Raw genomic sequence first — 20,118 nt, 5'->3', positions numbered from 1 at the left:
CACTTAACCCCTCGTAGCCTCAGTTTCCTCATCTGTAAAGTGGGGACAATAAGGACCACCTCTTAACAAGTGTGAAAGGACAAAATTTCAACAACCCAGGTTGTGGGGATTGTTGCTGGAGGCTGGGGAGGGGAATGCAGCCCTCACACTGGCAGGAGGAGCTGTGATGGGGGTCAGCGACTCTGGAGAGGGGTTGTCTTGTCTGCAGGGTGCTGGGTTACCCACCTCAGAGTCCCCAAGGCTGGAGATGCTCCCCGGCCCCCACATATCACAATCCTGCCCCAGCAGAGCTGGAGAGGGAAGGCGGGAGGGTTCCTTCATTGGGGAGAGAGTAAGGAGGAGCAGTTTACATTGATATTGGGAAGTGGGATTTCTTCTGAGAGGGGGTCCTGGAGCTGGGATCTGCAGTGGTGGGCAGGAGATGGGGCGGAGCTCTCTAAGGCGGAAATGGGGGAGGGGGCGTGTCTGCCCCCCAACTACTCACGGACTGGAGAAGTGGACGCCACCCCCACCCCGAAGAGCCCCCATCTCAGTTCCGGCGTTGAGGCGCAGCGGGGAGGCGGGGTGCCTAACGAGCAGCCGGACCCGGATTCAACCCTCGGAGCGACGTGAGGCTTCGCGCCCAGGTAGGGGTGAGGGAGTAAGGGGATGAAGCGGCCAGGGGTCCTACCAGGGTAGAGAAAAGGGTTCCGTGACACTGACCGCCTCCTTCATTCAGGCTACCTGAGCTCAGGGGCTGAAGAGATGGGGGCTTCCGTCCGCCTCCGGCGGGGTGCTCCCACGTGAAGGGAGCTGGGCAAGTGAGGGCGCCACCTCCCCTCTCCGGGGCTGGGGCGGGGCGAAGCTTGCGGCGCTCCCCACCAGGGCAGGAGGGAAAAAGGAGGAACGGGGACCCCCCCAGGGGAGGGGCTCCGGGCGAACGCTGCGGGGCGGCTCCCTTGCAGCCCCTCCCCCTCCCCCCGCCCGCCCCTCTGGCCGCCTCTGCCACCGCGCGCCGCAGCAGCGCCGCCTTCCCTGCGCAGTCGGTGTCTCCACGTCGCTGGGTGAGTGGGGGCCGCTCCGGTCGGGGCTGGGGGTTGTGGGGAGGAGGGATCCCGGAGGGAGAAGGCCACGTCCAGGGCCCCCCAAGCCCGCTGCTCCCCGCGGCTCCGGGGAATCTTCTCACTGGACTCCGGGAGCGGGGGCTCCCGGGAGGACGCGCGGCGCTCTCCAGGGTCCTGACCGCTGAGTGCCCAGCCCGGAGGAGTCGCGTCTCGGTTGCCCGGGAGCGCCCTCTCCAGGAAGGGCGGACGCGCCAGGCGCTCTCCCAGTGCTGAAAGGATTGGCGGGGCTCAGGGCAGGAGCTGGGGGAGGTTTGGAGAGGGTCTCTGGGGCGGGTATCTCAGGTCGAGCTGTGGATTCCTTCCCATTTTGGGGACTAGGGATCCTTGTGGGGGCAGAAGATTCGTTTCCAAGTCTTCCAACTGGGAGGGGCAACTCTAAGGATGGCAGGGAGGAGGGGGCACCAGAGGATCTCCTGCCCAGCGCATCTCTCCACCCCCACACCGGTGACCCAGTTCCTTGGACCTTGAGGAGGGGAGTAAGGGACACACTCCCCCACGCAACCCTACCCAATTCCTCAGTCCTCTCCCACACACTTGTTCCGTGGTGGGTCCTCAGCCTGGGGCAGAAGAGGCTGATCTAGAAAGGAGGGGCACCAACCTGCAGAAACACACATGCTGAGGACACACACAGGTTCCCAAATGGTCACACAGGGACGTCTGCCTCACACTGTCACGGATGCATACCTGGTCACACACTCACGAGGCACATGAACAGACATGGATTCAAATGCTCCGAGAGACACATGCAGTGCAGAGGTCAGGGGTACGTATGCATGCAAGGGCACATGCATGCTCACATGCCCACCCATATGTGCAGAGCTCTGTGCACATGCACACACAAGGAACCCTTCTCCCTGTCCCACTCACAGTCCCAAGCCTGGGGGGGGGGGCATTCACCTGCACACATCCCCACATCCTGCACTGAGGGGACCTTTGTGGACTAGATGAAAGATAAATGTTGGGGGAGGATGGGGGGCTAGGCATTTCCTTGGCAGAGAGGCCCCAGTGGGTCTGGGAAGGGCTGCAGCTCCCTCTCCTGGGACCTGGCGGCACCCCTAGGAGAAAGAGAAAGATGGCAAGGGTGCCTGAGGGTCCCACGTGCAGCTAGCCATATGAGAGGTGTCAGCATGTGAGTTGGCGTGTGATGGCATGAGTGAGACATGTGGGGTCGTGGGCTGGTGTGTATTGATGCACAGGGTATGGGAGATTTGCATGGTGCTGTGTGTCAGTATATATGAGTTATGTAGCAGAGGGAATGTTGTCATGTGTGGAGGCATGGTGACCCATGGGTGGGTGCAGGCTGGTATGTGAGTGGCATGGGACCCAGTGTGTGGGTTTGGTGAGCTGTGAAGTATAGTATGTGTCAGTATGCATTCTTCTGCATATTGTTGTGCATGGGTTTTGTGACATCTTATTAGTTGCCATCAAGTCATTTCTGACTCATGGCGACCCCATGTGTGCCGAGTAGAACTGCTCCATAGGGTTTTCAAGGCTGTGACCTTTCAGAAGCAGATCACCAGGCCTGTCTTCTGAGGTGCCTCTGAGTGGATTCAAACCACCAACCTTTTGGCTAGTAGTCAAGCACTTAACTGTTTGAGCCACCCAGGGACTCGTTGTGGCACTTAGGTACACGTAAATCATTTTTATTTAACACTTACATAGCATTTATATGTGCATGCACTGTTCTAAGTGCTTCACATGTACTAACTAATTTAATCCTCACAAAAACCTTATGAAGTAGATATCATTATTATCCCCATTTTACAGATGAGACAGCGAGAGTTCAAGGAACTTGCCCAAGGTCACATAGCTAGTAAGAAGCAGAGCTGGGATTCAAACCCAGGTGGTCCAGCTCCAGAGCCCAGGCTAATGCCTCCCCTCTGCTGCCTCTTGTCAAGCCCATGTGGGAGATCACAGGACAGTGCCGTGAGCAACAGGTGTCTTTTGTGGTGAGCACATATACGCGAGGCAATAAGGGGTCAGTGGATAGGAGGGAGGAGGACCAGAAGGTCCTTCTGCACTTCCTCGGAAAACTCTGAGAGGCAGTCCTCTCATTCCATGGCTGTGTGACCTCAGGCAGGTCACCTCACCTCTCTGACCCTGCCCTCTCATCTGTGAAATGGGGCTAATCCCCATGCTTCACTCTGTGAAAGTTAAATGACGTGATTTGTAGAGAGTCAGTTGCTGGCATTTAGTAGGGCCTCAGTAAATGGGAGCCCCCTTCATTCCTCCCCCTCTGAGTCTGGGAATGGGTAGGGTCTAGGGAAGTGGTGTGGAACATGTCACAGGCAGGATGCAGGGTGCAGGCTCTGTGACCTTAGGCCAAACCCTCTCCTTCTCTGAGTCGAACAAGAGGCTAGGGTGGCTGCTGTCTGGGGGCCCTTCTGAAGTGCCGTCAAGGCACAGGGGAGTCTGACCACTTCTTTCTGTCTCTTGACCCCCTTGGGGATCCAGGTGGGACTTGGCTCAGCGGCCATGGGCAAGCAGAACAGCAAGCTTCGGCCCGAGATGCTGCAGGACCTGCGGGAGAACACGGAGTTCTCGGAGTTGGAGCTGCAGGAGTGGTACAAGGGCTTCCTCAAGGACTGCCCCACAGGCATCCTCAACGTGGATGAGTTCAAGAAAATCTACGCCAACTTCTTCCCCTACGGCGACGCCTCCAAGTTTGCCGAGCATGTCTTCCGCACTTTCGACACGAACAGCGACGGCACCATCGACTTCCGGGAGTTCATCATTGCCCTGAGTGTGACCTCGCGCGGCCGCCTGGAGCAGAAGCTCATGTGGGCCTTCAGCATGTACGACCTGGACGGCAATGGCTACATCAGCCGCGAGGAGATGCTGGAGATTGTGCAGGTGGGCCCTGGGCCCCTGGGCCCCTGAGAATGCCAGGGGTGGGGCCCAGCATTTACACCCACCACTCTTGTTCTCTTCTCGATAGCGTGGGCAGGTGGTGGCAGGTGCTACCTTACCATTCCATTTTTAAAAAACCCTTTATTAGGAAGTAATTTCCAATTTCGAGAAAAATTGCAGGAAACTCCCATATGCCCTTTACTGAGATTCACCAATTAACTTTTTGTCACATTTGCTTTATCACCGTGTGTGTGTAATGTTTTGTTGTTGTTCTGAACATGACCCTTTACCCCTGGGTTACTTCAGGATTTATTTCCCAAGAACAAGGACATTCTCTTACATAACCCGTAATATGATTATCAAAGTCAGGACATGTAACAATTAACACAGAAACAATGCTGTTACCTAATCTACAGGCCATATTCCAATTTTGCCAACTGTCTCAATGTTCTTTATGGATTTTTTTTTGCCCTGGTCTAGGATCCATTGCATTTGGTTGTCCTGTCTCTTTGTTGTTAGTTGCCGTTGAGTCGCCTCGAACTCATGGTGCCCTTGTGTATAACAGAATGAAACGTTGCCTGGTCCTGCATCATGTTCTTGATCAAACATACCTATCTCTTTAGTCCTCTTTAATTTGGAAGAGTTTCTCAGCCTTTCTTTGTCTTTCTTGACTTGTCATTTCTAGAGTACAGGCCTGTTATATTTTAGTGATCCTCACTTACCCAGGAGTAAACAGATACTCAGAGAGGTAAGGAGACTTGTTTGAGGCCACACGGCCTGTGAGTGAGCCATGTGGCTCCAACATCCACATTCCATCTTGATTACCCAGTTACCTCCCAGCTGATTGATTGAGGGCCAGGTACTGAACAAGGTGCTTATAGCCATGAGCTCATTGCATCCTCACAACAACCCCATGAAGAAAGGACTATTATCCCCATTTTCCAGGCTTGGGGGATCATTCCTGAGGCTCAGAGGTGAGGTGACTTGCCCAAGGTCACACAGCACATAAGTGGAGTCAAGCTCAGATCTCCCAAAGGGCCATAGACTCCTAGCCAGGAGGCCTAGCTTCCAGTTCTGGAGTTGGCCTCAACTCAGCTTGCTCATCTGTAAAATGGGGATGATGATGCTTACCTCACGGTGGGGTGTGGGGGGGATTTAAGGAGCTAATTTGAACACCCTTTCTTAGTACAGATTTAAGTGTGACACATGTTAGCTTTATCTCAAAAACCTTCCAGAGCGCCCACTGTTTCAGCCCAGCATTGGAGACTCTCTGAGCTCTGGTTCAATTTTCTTGCCCACTTTTCCCCTGAGCCTCTGTTTCTTCACCTGTAAAATGAGAGTGTTAACCCCCTACTTCACAAGGCTATTTGGGCCCAGCATATTGTTGGTACTTGGTAAATGTTAGAGATTGTCAATTGTTTTCTCATCTGCACATCCTCCACTCTAGCCAGAATGGCCTTTTCAGCATTCCTAAAATGCGCTCGGAGTAATCCTGCCACACAGCTTTGCACAAGCTCTTGTCTGCTTTCCTTCCGCCCCACTTCTGGCCCCACTGACTGTTTCTGGCTCCACTGACTGCTCTCCCCTTCCAACTGCTCCAGCCCCTACCGCACTCTTGAGTTTGGCTTCTCCTCTTGCTAAGGGTCTGGATCTGCTCTCTCTAGCTAGAGTAGAATGGGCTTCCTTGAGGTGTGGTGCCCTCCTTGTACCTATAGGTAGGGGGAAATCCTTAATGTTTGTCACAGACTCCCGTGGGCCAGGCATTAACTCTTTAGTTGCTGTATGGTGGGGAGCTCTGGAGGTCCTGGTGGAAAGATCGGGGTAGCCAGGGTGGTGGAGGATCACAGGGGGATAGGGCAGCAGCTGGAGGGATACTAATGTTTTAACACTTAGTGTGGTCATGCCGGTGTGTACTCGTAAATGTCAACCTCAATGGCAGCACCAAACTGGTCAAATCAGCCCTATTCCACGGGCATCCTTGGGACCCCTCCTGGCTGGCCTCTGCTATCTAGGACTTGCCTTCCTTCCTGGCCGTCTGGCGGCCTCAGACTGGTGCAGACAGAGCTCTGATTAATTACAAGTCAGCTCCAGTGAAACAATGATAGAGCAGCAATTCCAGCCAATTAATGAGGAGGCCCAGGGGAGGAGTTGTCACAAAGGGAGCAGTTACTCTCTGTCACTCACACCAAGTCCTTCTTGGGACCTAGCCCTGCACCCAGCAGTGGGCGCACTGGGAGAGAGAGACCACGTTTCAGCCTCGTGGGGCCCCCACTCTGGTGGAGGAGATAAGTATACAGGCCACACTGGCCAGTTCTGTGATGGGGTGTACAAGGCAACAGCTGGGAGCCCAGGGGACTGAGAGGCAGGAAGGCCTGAGGACATGGTAGTGATTATACCAGCTGATGTGTACTGCTTACTGTAGTGCCAATCATTGTGCCAACTGGTTTACACCATTACCTCTTTTAATCTTCTGGACAGCCCTAACTGAGGGTGACATGATTGCTTCCATTTTATAGATGAGGAAACCGAGGTTCACAGAGATTAAGTACTTGTGCAAGGCTACACAGCAAGTGAGTAGTAAAACCGGGATGCTACTCGGGGCTCACCTTATGTCAAAGTCTCTTCTGCTCATCACCACCCCACACTGCCTAAGCATTTAAGAGGGAGCGGGTTCAAATCCATCTCTGCCATCAATTCCCTTTCTGTGCCTTGGTTTCTTACCTGGAAGATGGGGATCATGCTACCTGCTTTGCAGGTCTGTTGTGAGGCTTAGAGATAATGCATGTAAAGTACGTGGCACATAGTAAACCAACTAAACCAAATCCACTGCCGTCGAGTCAATTCCAACTCATAGCAGCTCCGTAGGACAGAGTAGAACTGCCCCATAGCGTTTCCAAGGCTGTAAATCTTTACAGAAGACTGCCACATCTTTCTCCTGCAGATGGACTGGTGGGTTCAAACTGCTGACCTTTTGGTTAGCAGCTGAGTGCTTTAACCACTGTGCCACCAGGACTACTTTGGCACATAGTAGGTGCCTGTTAATTGGTAGTGAGTGTTATTATTCCAGGCAGAGGCTGTACAAGCTGGGACGTCTGAAAAGCCCAGGGTTTTGGGAGGCCTGATGATAGAGAGGTCAGCAGCGGCCAGGGCATGAAGTGCCTTGAATGTCCAGTGGTTTGGACTTGGTACAGAGAGCAGTGGGAGGTGTCAATGGCTTTAAACAGAGGAGTCCCTTCCAGATGCCAGGCTCTGTGCTAGGTTCTTGGGATGTGTGTGCTAGCTAGATGGCCATGGTCCTTATCTGTATGATGGGGACTACAACAGTGCTGGGAGGAGCCCTGGTGACGGTGGTCACAGTGCTCAGCTGCTAACCAAAATGTGGGCAGTTCGAACCCACCAGCTGCTCCTTGGGAGAAAAGACCTGGCGATCTGCTCCGGTAAAGATTACAGCCTAGGAAACCCTATGCGGCAGTTCTACGCTGCCATGTAGGGTCGCTATGACTCGGAATTGACTCTAAGGCACACAACAGTAGTCCCGCAAGGGCATAATTACTTCCCGAGAGGTGTCCTCCAAAGGAAAAGCCCAGAAGGCTCTGGGCTCGCATAACCGCTCCTTGACCGGGCTGGGTCAGAGATGTCCTTAAGAAAGCGCCACATAGGCTGAGCCCCAGGGGAGTGGGATGCAGCACAAGGCGCGTGGGGCAGCATCCAGAAAGAGCTAGGTGCGCTGGCAGGCCTGGGGGGAGGAGTAGCTGGCGCGAGGGGGCGGCCCGCTGGGCTGGGGAGGTAGCGGTGGAGATTCGTGTTTGGAAAGAACTTTCATAGGCAGCGTGGGGGCGCGCACCCGAGTGAAAGAGGCGGGGAAGAGACCAGTGCGGAGGCTGAAGCCAGATCTGAGGCAGGAGCAGTGGATGGGCTGGGAGAAGGGAGGCTTCTTGGAGGAGGTGTTGGGAAAAACTAGAAGAGATTGAGGCTACTGTTCCGGTTCTAAGGAGCCCTGGTGGCGACTGCTAACCGAAAGGTCGGCGGTTCAAAACCACCAGCCACTCCGCGGGAGAAAGATGTAGCAGTCTGCTTCCGTAGAGATTTACAGCCTTGGAAAGGCTGTGGGGTCACTATGAGTCTGAATCCACTCCACAGCAGTGGGAAGAGGTCCAGGTTTTAAATTCTGGGGTGATGGGACCCAACGCTCCCACCCACCAAGCCCTCAGTGCCTTGTGGACATCTGGTGAAAAAAATCCCGCGCCCTCGGTCTGAGTTGCCCAGGGAGCTCCTGCACATGGCAGCCGCCACCCTCGGCCTGGCAGTGCCCAGGCTGTTCCCGCCCCCGGCACATGCTCATTTGCATAATACCTCCCGCCCCCTTCAGGCCCAGTTGCCCGGGACCCTCCAGCTCTCGGCACCGCTCTCGCCCCCTGCTGGTCACAGACGGCTCCGCAGCTTAGTGCCACCCCTGCCTCGCCGGGCGCCCCCTGTTGGCCACTGAAGCGTGGGCCGCTGGAGCCGCGGTGTTCCTGAAAAGCAGGACTAAGCCGGTTACCCCGGAACCTGCCCGGCCAGGCCCGAGCTCCGAAGAAGTCCAGCGTTGCAGGCCCTTCACTGTCTGGGCCCCAAAGTCCTCCAACGTCTTTCCTGACCCTCCTTTCAGTCACTCACTCGGAACTTTCACGCTGCGGTGCTTCTATTCATGCATCTCCTTCAGCCAGCAATCCTCTCCCACCTAGCCCTCCATGGGAACTAGGTCAAAGCCCGCTCCAACAGCCCCCTCCTTCCAGAGCCTCCGTGACCCCCATTCCGCCCCACCCTAGCGGGGTTCAGCCAATGTCACAGAATGCCTGGACGCGGGGGTAACGCTGGGGGGCTCAGGCCGCCTCCTCTCACTCCCTGCCTTCCCCTCCTGCCCCCCAGGCCATTTACAAAATGGTTTCGTCCGTGATGAAGATGCCTGAGGACGAGTCGACTCCGGAAAAGAGGACCGAGAAAATCTTCCGCCAAATGGACACAAACAACGACGGTGAGGGGGCGGGGGCGGGCGGACGGGCGCCACTCTCTCTTCTCTCTTACTGCGCTGCGCAGCCTCTCTCGCCCTGCGGCCGCCTTCTTCCCCATCACTGCTTCCTTCGTCCCGCAGGCAAGCTGTCCTTGGAGGAGTTCATCCGCGGGGCCAAGAGCGACCCGTCAATCGTGCGCCTGCTGCAGTGCGACCCCAGCAGCGCCTCCCAGTTCTGAGCGAGAGGAGCCTGCCCGCGCTCCTCGCTGCCTTCACCGGCCCTCAGCTTCCCCTCCCCTCGTGTCTACCCGGGGCCAGGCTGGGGGCCAGACTGGGGACCCCCAGGGTCTGCACTGTGGGGGCCTATGGAGAAGGGAACCCTGCAGTTCCCCCAAGGCCCAAAGCAAGCAGGCGGTTAGCACTCCCCAATCCAAGAAACAACATCTCCTTTCCCCAGTGATAGACACAGGTTCCGGCCTGGTCTGCCCCTCAGTAAGCCCCCGCATCTTGATATCGTAACTTCAACACCCCCCCCCCACCAACACACACACAGCCACCAAGAGGCCAGACTTCCCTCCCACAGCCACGGGGCAGGCTCCCTACCTAGTAGGTCTCAGCCTGGGGGGAGGGGAGAAGTCTTGCCCAGGTGCCCAGGTGAGGAATTTGCCTTTTTATTTGGAGGGGAGAGGAGGATTCCAGGGGTGAGGGTTTTCAGGAAGAAGCTTCCTTGAGCTATCCTTCCCTGCAGGGGGCCTCAGCCCTTCCTGCCCCAGCTCTTTCTGGCCTGGGGGCCATGATATAAAAGGAAAAACTCCCAGCATTCCAGCCCCCAGCTGTGGGGCTCATGAACCCCCACCTGCCATTTAGCACTTGGATCAACACAGCTAGCCACACACAGACCCCCTCGGTGTATTTTGCCTCCCCCTCTCACAAACACAGGCCCAGATGTACCCAGAGCCCCCACACACAAGCGTCCCGTGTGGGGATGAAGCACAGGCCCCCTGCTGAGCCTCCCCCCCTTCCCCTGCATGCATCCACATGGAGCATCTCTGTTCTTTTTAATAACTTCTGAATAAAGTCTCGTTTCAGTGCAGTGGGCTGGGTTGCCAGGGAGGGGGTCTAACCCGGGTGCCCGAGTGTCCATTGAGTCCTCTTGGGCTGGCTGCAGGGATTCCGGCCTGGTCACGGTGCAGACTTGGTCACAGGACCCCAGTGGCCATAGGTCCAGCGAGGTGTCGGCCCTCAGAGGGTCAGCAGCTCCGAGCTGGTGCAGTTCAGCACGTCGCAGCCCTCCGTGGGCTCTGGGCTCTCCAGTATCTGTGGAGATACAGGAGGCTGCCAGGCCCACTGGGTCTGGGTCTCTTCCTCCAGGACACCCAGAGAATGGGGGGTATCTTGGAGGATCCCTGGGGGCAAGGGCGCATCACTACTCTTCCCCATGTAACAGCTAAGCCAGATGCTTGGAGTGCCCCCAATTCAAACCCAAACACCCCTCCCCCTCTGTTAAGACTCATCCTGGGCCTTGGAAAAGCCAAGTGCCAGCTGTGTGACTTAGCTGGGAGATCTAACCTCTCTGAGCCTTCAGGCTTCTCCCCTTGATCCCAGGGGAAAAAACTATTGCCCCAGCTCTCAAGGTGGGGGCCCTGCACAGAGGGGTGGGGGGCAGGCCAGCCTGGGCTCTCCAGCAGGGGCTCCCAGGAGCTATGGGGAGTCGGGGCCATGGAGGGGGAATCGGGGCCATGGAGGGGGCGGCGGGCCTTACGGGATGATGGCTGCTTTTCCCCCACCAGGGTCTCAGTTCCAGCAAATGGTGGGTGAACTGGGCGCAGCGCACAGCAAACACGCTCTCTGCCACGCAGAACACCAGCGCAATTCCCCAGAGGCACAGGCTGGAGCTCTGCAGCAGGCAGAGATGGCTGTCAGAGGCTGGGGCAGAGGCAGGACTCCAAGAGCCCCTCCCACCCAACCTAATGAGCAGCTGGGTGTTCCCCTCCCCCCAGGCCCAGGCACTCACATAAACGCGTGTGGGGTCAAAGGGACAGTCAGGTGCGAGCGCCAGCAGTTCAGGGCTCCCAAAGGTGCAGGCAGCCAGCAGTGACCGGCCCTGGGTGGCAAGGGTCACGGCCATCGAGGCCAAGAGGCCGAGGGCGCAGGTCAGTGAGAGAAGGGCACACGCCACGCTTGAGCCGAACACTGTCCAGCGCTGGATGGGAAAGGCCACTCATCAGTGGACATCAGGCTTGGTTCCTATGGGCAGCTCTAGCCATCCTGAGGGTTAGCCTCACCCCCTCCAAGCAGACCAGGCCCTGGGTGGTTTGCTGTCCCTACCCCCCTCCCCCTCCCCCACCCCAGGAGTGGCCACATACCAGGGGGATGCTGGGGAGGTAGCGTGACAACACAATGGCAGCAATGCCTGAGGTGATGACCTGTGGGGAGGCTAGGGTCAGTCCTGGGTGGGCGCAGGGGTCAGGGCCACGCTCAGATAAAGTTTCTTCTAATGCCACCCAGGCCCTCCAAACCACCCATTCCTTTCACCTCCTGCTTAGCTTTGGCCTCATTACCTCCATCTGCACCGAGGTATTGGCTCCTCGTGGTCTAGCCTCCACACAGCCCTGGAGCCATGTTTCTAAAATATAAGTGCTCCCTACCTAAAACTTTCCATGACTCCCCATTGCCTCCAGCTGAGCATCTCAAACAGGGGCCTGTGTACTCCAAGGGCACAGGGGCATGCAGCAGGTATGCTAAGCCACAGGATACATGTGACATGTCTCCCTGGAGTGGGAGAGATTTTGGAAGGGGGAAACTAAGTAACTGGCACAGAACTGAAAACAAAATCATTATATTAAAACAACCCTGGACACTTTATGGAGTAGAATTTAAAATCCTCCGTGACCTAGCCCCGGTTCCATCAGCTTCTCAACTCTACCCTGGGCCAGTCTCCTCCCTCACTGCCCTGGATCTGGACACCCACATGAAGCCTGCTCCTGGTGCTACCCATGTGGTACCTCTCACCAAGAACACTCTTCTTTCTCCCTCCACCTGGCCAGCTCCTGCAAGCCCTGCTCAGGTTCTTCCTCCTGCAGGCCTCCCTGACCACAAGGCAGGATGCTGTTTAGCCCAACAGCTGCCCTCTGGATCTTTGGGACTCTGGCCTACCTGCCTTCCTCCTTGAGTTCCCTCACTGGACAACACCCGTGGGAGGCAGGTGTTACAATGGGAGTTCCAGGTTCTAGGTCCAGCAATGCCTTTAATTTACTGTGCAACCACAAGTTAGTGCCTCAACCTCTCTGGGCTACGCTCCGCTCTGCAGGATGGGCTCACAGAAAGGACACTGGCTTTGATGTCAGACACAACTAGGTTTAAATCCCCATTTGGCCCCTTTGTATCAGCAGGAGATTGGATGAGTCCCCAAGTCTCAGTTAAAATGGGGATAATAATGGCCCCATGATGCTGGGAGTCCTGAGAATTGACTGAGGTCATGCAGACAAAGCTGAGGTGGTCCAGCCCAGAGGTTAGGTGGGCCTCCTATCCCTGAGCTCACTGCCTCCCCTGCCTTCCTCACAACAAACAATAGCAGTAAGAGTAACTCCACTACACACATCTGCACAGTCCAGCCTGTCCCGCAGACTGAGGCTTCCCTACTCGCTGGGTCCTGGGATCCTCTTTCACCCAGGCCTTGAGGGCTAGCAGGCTGTCTGAGCTTCAGTCTGCAGGAGAGGAATCAGGCTCGAAGAGAGAGGTGGTAGGGCTGGAGCTCAGACACTGACGTGTGGATATCCCCCCAAAGGCTGTGGCCACCTCTGCTGACCAGCGGGAAAGAACTTCACAAACTTGAGAGTATGAGGCCCTTTCATTCATGTATTCATCAGACAGGTACTGACATCCAGTCACAATCATGGCCTCCATTTATTGAGCACTCACTATATGCCAAGCCTAATGCTAAACTCCTGCCAAACTGGTTTTCTTGGTGTTCCCAGAATAAACCCTAGCCATTCCCACCTCCACACCTCTGCACCTGCCATTCTCTCTGCTTGGAATGCCATCCCAGCTTCCTCCCCTATCTGCCAGCCCCAGCATGCCTCATACCTGGGTGATGGTAATTACAGCCCATTTGTAAATTCCTAGTCATCCATCAATACCCAGCTCAGGGGTCTCCACCTTGGTGAAAACCTCCCAGACCCTCCCAAGCTGAGCTGATGCTCCTCCCTTCTGTCCAATGGAGCCTTGAATATTTCTCTATTGTAATAATTATCCCAGCTCACAGTAGTGAGCAGTAGCCATGTGCCAGGCACTACGCTAGGCACTTTATGTGGATAATCTCATTCAGTACTCACCGGGACCTTCTCAGATGGACACTGTTACCATCCCCATTTTATAGATGAGGAAGCTGAGGCACGGAGAGGTTGAGTGACTTAAGCAGTTGGTAAGTGGCAGAGCAGAGTTAGTGCCTGGGTCTGTCTGCCTGTTACCAGGCTCTGGGTGGGAACTCATCAAAGGCCTTCAAGCCCCCTTCAGCCCCTTCCCGCCAGCTGCCCTCCCAAGCCGCCTGGCCATACCACAATGGCAGAGGTGACAGAGAAGATGTTGACCACGCAGTACTGCAGAGCCACAGCATCGTGGGGGGGAGCCACGTAGCGCAGCACAGTGCCATGGAGCAGAGCGGCTGCAACGAAGCTCACGTGGCCCAGCACCACCAGCACCAGCCCCGTCTTCATCAGCACCTTCCGGAAGTCAGCCACACTCAAGCCGCCTGTGGGGGACAGCTGTGTCAGGGCCACAGGTGAGGCTCATCCTGCTGGGCAGAGGAGGAAACCGAGGCCCTGGCACGAGTGATGGACATTGGATTCTACCCTATTTTTGGATGACTTGGGGCCAGTAACTTGTCTTCTCTGAGCCTCAGTTTCCATAAAAGGGGCTCACTATGCCTTCCTGAGAGTCCTCAGGAGGGTTAAGTGAAATAAGATGGAAAAGCACACAGTTGCTACTTCATAAAGGGTAAGTAGTCCTTGATGGTACAATGGTTAAGTGCTTGGCTACTAACCAAAAGGTCAGCAGTTCGAACCCACCAGTAGTTCCATGGAAGAAAAGACCTGGTGCTCTGCTCCTGTAAAGATTACAGCCTAGGAAACTCCATGGGGCAGTTCTACTCTGTCCTATAGGGTTACTATGAGTTGGAATCAACTCAACGGCACACAGCTACAATCCTTGCTGGGGACCGTGGAGGTTCCGTGGTAGAATTCTTTCTTCCATGAGGGAGAATCACATTTGATTTCCAGCCAATGTACTCCAAGCACAGCCACCACCCATCTGTCGCTGGAGGTTTGCGTGTTGCTATAATGCTGAACAGGTTTCAGCAGAGCTTCCAGACTAAGGCAGACTAGGAAGAAAGGCCTGGCAATCTAGTTCCAAAAATTCAGCCAATGAAAACCCTATGGATCACAACGTCTTATCCCGTTGTACATGGGGCCACCATGAGTCGGGCCAACTTGATGGGAGCTAACAACAATAATAACACTCTATGCTACTGCTCCAGGTCATAGGTGGCAGGGTCAGGATTTGAACCCAGGCTTTCTGGCTCCAGATCCCATGATCCTTCCACTAAGCCCCCTATTCATTGATTCATTCACTCATGTGCTTGTTACACAAATGTTCACTGAGTACCTGCTCCGTGCCAGGCCCTGGGGGTACCACAGTGAGCTTTACAGTCCAGGCCCCAGGGAGCCCATAGTCTACTGGGCAGGGATCGAGTCTTACAGGGCCTGCCACCCAGTAGCTACTGAACATACAGCTGCTGACCTGAACTGCCTAGAGCTTGGTAACTCGAGCCAAGTCCCTCCACCTTTCTGAACCTCTATTTCCCCAACTGTGAAACAGGAAGAATGATCCCTCCTGCTCTTGTCTCCTAGTGGGGAGGGAGGGTCCCATGAGGAAACGGATGTGAAAGGGGGGCAAGCTGAGAAAGGCCAGCTCTCAGTGCAAGGGGCATTGGGCAGGCACAGGGGGTGGTGGGTGGAGGCTGGGGTCAAAAGAACACTAAGACTCAATGCACAAATCCTGAGCCGTGAGTGGCTGCCCAGCTTTATCCGTACACTCCCAGAAACAGGAAGCAGGCTGTTCCAGATCTGCTCTCTGGAATTTTCCCCATGGGTCTTGGCTCTGCCCTCCAGGATACACACCATGCAGGTCCCCTGACCCCGCACCCCCTCACCCTAGCCTGCTCTGTGAGACCGGAAGGCTGTGGTCAGCCCCCGCTCCCGCCTCCAACACCCCAGAATTAAACCGCATCTGCTTCCTTTAGGGAAACCCTGGTGGCGTACTGGTTAAGAGTTCGGCTAACCAAAAGGTTGGCAGTTTGAATCCTCTAGGCGCTCCTTGGAAACCCTATGGGGCAGTTCTACTCTATCCTATAGGGTCGCTATGAGTTGGAATCAACTCGATGACAGTGGGTTTGGTTTTTTTTTTTTTTTCCGGCTTACTTCCTTTAGCTGCTCCTTGTGGGACCTGACTTTGAGTCCTTTCCTAGACCTCAGTCTCCCCATCTGTAGCTGGGAGGGTTGGATTATATTTCATATATGGGAGTTCTGCGGCTAAAAAAAAAACTAATGAAATCAAGTAGCAATCCTCAAGGAGCAGGAAAGGATGGGGCCACTCTGTTACTGACCCGCTCTGTGACCTTGCATTGGCCCCTCCCATCTCTGGGCCCCAGATTCCCCATCTGTAAAAGGAGGAGGGGGTGGTCTAGCGGGTTTCTGAGACTCCTGCCTGCAGGGCCATCTAGAGCAGACCAAGTCTAGGAGAAGCAGAGGTCAGACAATGGGCTGAACACGCACAGTGGATCTGCAATGGCATCATATTCACTGCTAGCCAAACAGGAAGGGGCACGGCAGCCTCCTCCCAGTGACCTGGCCCACCTTGCCCCATCCACCCACTCACCTGGGAGGCCAGGCGCCACCCAGCTCAGGGCTGGGCTTGGCAACAACAACAGCATCCCAGGACCAAGATTTTGGTCAAACGAGTGCAGTGCCAGCTTGGGGCACTGGACAGAGGGTTTCAGGGCAGTCCCTGGCTGCATCATTCCTAAGTTACTATTCTCGGAGCTCTTAGGAATGTGGCTGGCACTTTACTCGTAGGAGCTCACTTCATCCTCACGACTGTCCTAGGAGGTGGGGGCTACTGTCCCCATTTTACAGATGAGGAAACAGAGGCTCACTGATCTTTAGGCTAGAGAATGGGTACTCACCAGGGCTGTCTGATACCCAAAAGCAGCATCAACCTACCCGGGGACTAGGTGAGGGGGCACATCAGTCCTGCTCCTCTGCCTGTTTGCTGATGCCTGATGCCTGTTTGCCTGTCCTGAACGGCCTTAGGGAGGGAAGGGGTGGGAAGGGCCTGAAAGCCGGAGCCCTTTTCAAGGCGGGGGAAGCTGAGGCCCGGCAGACAGCCTCCAGTTCGGAACTCCCTGGGCCTGGATCTCCCTCTGCTCCCCCTCTGGGTGGAATAGAGGACTCCCTTCAGCATCTCTTCTCTCTGGAAGCCCCTGGGGGCAGTCCTGCCCCTCCACAAGAAAGAAAAGTAGTGGTGGGGGCGGAGGTGCCAGAGGCATATCAGCAAGACCCCAGGAGCCCCCTTTCCTCCATCGCACCACTGGGGAAACTGGCGCGCAGAGAGGAAAGTGGCTTGCTCCAGCCCACGCAGGAAGTTAGCGGCAGAGAAGGCGACCTGAACCCCGGGGTTTCAGGCTCCCACTACAGTGCTTCGCCCCTGTAGGAGGATTTGGGATGAGTCTGAGCCGCCCGGGCCCGCCTGCCCCCGCCGCTCACCAAGGCGCAGACACATCTTGGCTCCTGGCGCGGGGTCGCCCCGGCCGGCGTCAGCGCGGCTCCTGTGGCTGCGGGCCGCGGGGAGGCCCGGATCCCATCCTCCGTCCGCAGCCCGTCGGCCCGCCGCCTGCGCGCCCCGCAAAGCCCAGCGCGCCCACTTCCCGCCTCTAGCCCCGGCTCGTCCGCTCCGGGCCCGCCTCCCTTCCCGTCACTCCCCGGGAGGGCCCCGGCGGCTCGTTTGCATCCCGGGCCGGTCCGACCGGCTGGGCAGCTCTTCCCCGGCCTGCCCTCGGAGTCACGGCGCTGGCCCCACCCACCCCCGCTCGCGCCATCCCGGGCTGGGGCGGAGCCCCCGCCACGCATAGTCCACCCCCCACTTCCGTTACCCCTATTTTACGGATAGAAACAGAAGCCTGGAGGAGCCGAGATTGCCTGGGCCGGGAAATGCAATGGGTAACTGTACTCATGTTAGCTGTGATTTTCGTGACCTGATGGGCACCATCACTGCTGCTTCCTGGGGCTCGGTTTTCCCATCTGTCAAATGGGGATAAAGATTGCCCCAGGGTGAAGCTTGAGAATCCACCTCTTTCCAGAGGATGGAGAGGGGTAGCCGTGGGTGGTGAATGAGCACTGCCCTGAGGGGAGGGAGAGGACCAGGGTCTGTCCTTGACCTTGGTGTAGTCTCAGGCAAATCACTTTCCCTCCCTGGGCCTTACTTGTACTAGACAAAGAAGATGCCCGGGATGGGAGTCTCAGGGCCTCCACTTGCGCTTCTCCTCTCCCACTGGAGGGGTCTCTATTTCCTCACTGGAAAATCAGGGATAATAATTCCTGTTCCCTAAGGTCTGGTGATTGTGGGTTCAAGTAAAACGAAATCCTTGACAATTTCAGTATTTTCTCCGGTGTGAGGGTTTTTGTTTTGTTTTCTTGGATCCACAATCAATGCCCATGGAAGCAGCACTCAAAAAATCAAACAAGGTGTTGCATTGGGCAAATCTACTGCAAAAGACCTCTTTCAAGTATTAAAAAGCAAAGTTGTCACTTTGAGGACGAAGGTGCTCCTGACCCAAGCCATGTTATTTTCAGTCGCCTTATATGCATGCGAAAGCTGGACAATGAATAAGGAAGACCAAAGAAGAATCGATGCCTTTGAATTATGGTGCTGGTGAAGAATACTGAATATACCATGGACTGCCAGAAGAATGAACAAATCTGTCTTGGGAGAAGTACAGCCAGAATGCTCCTTAGAAGCGAGGATGGCGAGATGTCCTCACACATACTTTGGACATGTTATCAGGAGAGATCAGTCCTTGGAGAAGGACATCATGCTTGGTAAAGTAGATGGTCAGCGAAAGAGAGGAAGACCCTCAAAGAGGTGGACTGACACAGCGGCTGCAACAGTGGGCTCAAGCATAGCAATGACTGTGAGGCTGGCGCAGGACTGGGCGGTATTTTGTTCTGTTGTTCATAGTGTCGCAACTCAACAACAGCAAGGTCTGGTGAGGATGAAATGAGATATGGGATGGACTATGCGTAGGGGACGGGGAACTCGGCACACACAGGATAAGAAAGCAATCTGAATATCTTAAGGAGCAATTTGATTATCTTTTAAGGAGGGGTTAAGTGTTTGGTGGCTAACTGAAAGGTCAGAGGTTCAAACACACCAGCTGTTCCCTGGGAGAAAGATGTGGCAGTCTGATTCCGTAAAGATTTATAGCCTTGGGAACCCTATGGGGCAATTCTACTCTGTCTTATAGGGTCACTATGAGTCAGAATCAACTCAATGGCTATTGGTTTCATTTTTTGGTTACAGCATCTTTTTGGACAGACACAGGGTAGGCCTAGCAGGAGCACATAGTAGGAGCTTTACTAAGCCTGGCTCTCAGTTACTGAGCCTCTTTGATGTGCCTTCACGGAGTGTGTTTACTCTCTGGGACCTCTGAGGAGGGAGAACTGTCCCACCTGCTTCTCTCCAGGCCACAATTTCTTGACCATCGGCCAACCTTAACTGCCTGAAGTTATTGCCTTTTCTCTTCCTTATTGCCAAGGACCAAAGTCCAGCAGCCTGAGCCACAGGCTTCCCTTGCCTCTGCCCCACCTCTGGCCCGAAGTTCTGGAAAGAGCCGCAGGCCAGAACTCTAGTCCTTTGTCTAATTCTTTGTCAAGTTCACCAACTGGCTGTGACACCCTGGCATCTCACTGCTGCTCCCTGGGCTTCAGTTTCCCCGGCTGTCAAATGGGGATAAAGATTGCTTTCCCTGCTTCCCAGATTTTTGAAGTTTAAATGAGTTGAGAGATATGAAAGTGGGTTGAAACCAAGCCAGAGAAATAAAAGTAGTAATTCTTCCCGGAAAACTTTTCAACTAGGTGTGGCCCAGTGCACTAAAACTGGATCTTGGTCTCCCCAGAACATGGCCTCCCCACTGCGCTGCTCAGCCTGGGACGTGGGTTCAGGCTTCCAGGTTTCAGGCTACAACCCCTCCTCTCTTTAAAAAAGCTCCCCGCCCCCATGATAAGAGCAGTCCCTCCATGTCAATAAAAAAACCCATATATTCTATTTTATGTATATATGTAGGTAGATAGGGAGCCCTGGTGGTGCAGTGGTTAAAGGACACGGCTGCTAACCAAAAGGTCTGTGGTTGGAACGAACCAGCCATTCCTTGGGAGAAAGATATGCCAGTCTGCCATGGAAACCCTGTGGGGCAGTTCTACTCTGTCCTATAGGGTCACTATGAGTCGGAATCGATTTGACAGCAACGGGTTTGGTTTGGTTTTGGATGTAGATAGATAGACAGCTGCTATTGAGTCAACTCCAACTCATGTACAACAGAACGAAATGTTGCCCAGTCCTTTGTCATCTTCACAATTGCTGGCATGTTCAAATTCATCATTGTGGTTCTTGTGCCAATCCATCTTACTGAAGGTCTCCCTTGCTTCATTGGCCCTCTACTTCACCAAACACAAGGTCCTCTTCTAGCAATGGATCCCTCCTGATGACATGTCCAAAGCAAGTGAGTCGGACAACATTCTGTTGTGATCCATAAAGTTTTCATTGACTGATTTTTGAAAGTAGATCACCAGGCCTTTCTTCCTGGTCTGTCTTAATCTGGAAGCTCTCCTGAAACCTGTTCACCATGGGTGACCCTGCTCATATTTGAAATACTAGTGGCATAGCTTCAAGCATATAGCAACATGCAAGCCACCATAGTATGACACACTGACAGATGGGGGTGGATGTATGAACATACATGTATGTGAAACTGAAAACCAACTGCCAGTGCTTGCCTGGGAGGAGAGGAGGCGGTTAAAGGGGACTTTAGCTGTAGCTTTAAGATTTTATTTTTTAAAAAAGTAA

At 54.9% G+C, this 20,118-nt stretch overlaps 2 protein-coding genes across 6 annotated transcripts; one reads left to right on the top strand and one right to left on the bottom strand.

The window, feature by feature from the left end:
- Positions 1-1,026: 1,026 nt before the first annotated feature.
- HPCA (hippocalcin) lies at positions 1,027-9,196 on the top strand. The gene is made up of 4 exons (XM_004371983.1): positions 1,027-1,043; positions 3,558-3,956; positions 8,862-8,967; positions 9,085-9,196. Exons 2-4 carry the CDS (start codon positions 3,579-3,581, stop codon positions 9,180-9,182), a joined length of 582 nt encoding a protein of 193 aa, XP_004372040.1. The 5' UTR covers positions 1,027-1,043; positions 3,558-3,578; the 3' UTR covers positions 9,183-9,196.
- A 989-nt stretch (positions 9,197-10,185) lies between these two features.
- On the bottom strand, positions 10,186-16,779 carry TMEM54 (transmembrane protein 54). 5 transcript variants are annotated; one of them, XM_023727024.1, is made up of 6 exons: positions 16,764-16,779; positions 13,500-13,693; positions 11,310-11,369; positions 10,958-11,146; positions 10,706-10,840; positions 10,186-10,308 (listed from the first exon to the last, which is right to left on the bottom strand). In XM_023727024.1, exons 1-6 carry the CDS (start codon positions 16,777-16,779, stop codon positions 10,186-10,188), a joined length of 717 nt encoding a protein of 238 aa, XP_023582792.1. The 5 variants fall into 5 exon arrangements, with proteins under 5 accessions (XP_023582792.1, XP_004372041.1, XP_023582794.1 ...); XM_004371984.1 differs by having other exon boundaries at positions 10,186-10,260; XM_023727026.1 differs by having other exon boundaries at positions 10,186-10,260; positions 10,958-11,047.
- Between the last annotated feature and the right edge of the window lie 3,339 nt (positions 16,780-20,118).

Source organism: Trichechus manatus, unplaced genomic scaffold (genome assembly GCF_000243295.1).
Source record: "Trichechus manatus latirostris isolate Lorelei unplaced genomic scaffold, TriManLat1.0 scaffold00015, whole genome shotgun sequence".
In the NCBI taxonomy this organism is placed as follows: Eukaryota; Metazoa; Chordata; class Mammalia; order Sirenia; family Trichechidae; genus Trichechus; species Trichechus manatus.
This window is presented reverse-complemented; position numbering and strand designations above follow the sequence as displayed.

Coding starts and splice junctions, on each gene's coding strand:
- TMEM54 (XM_023727024.1), bottom strand. Junction 11,370..13,499: donor CTGTCACCTCTGCCATTGTG/GTATGGCCAGGC, acceptor GCCTCCCCACAG/GTCATCACCTCAGGCATTGC. Junction 11,147..11,309: donor ACCTCCCCAGCATCCCCCTG/GTATGTGGCCAC, acceptor TTTCCCATCCAG/CGCTGGACAGTGTTCGGCTC.
- HPCA (XM_004371983.1), top strand. CDS start 3,579: ATGGGCAAGCAGAACAGCAAGCTTCGGCCCGAGATGCTGCAGGACCTG. Junction 3,957..8,861: donor AGATGCTGGAGATTGTGCAG/GTGGGCCCTGGG, acceptor CCTGCCCCCCAG/GCCATTTACAAAATGGTTTC. Junction 8,968..9,084: donor AATGGACACAAACAACGACG/GTGAGGGGGCGG, acceptor TTCGTCCCGCAG/GCAAGCTGTCCTTGGAGGAG.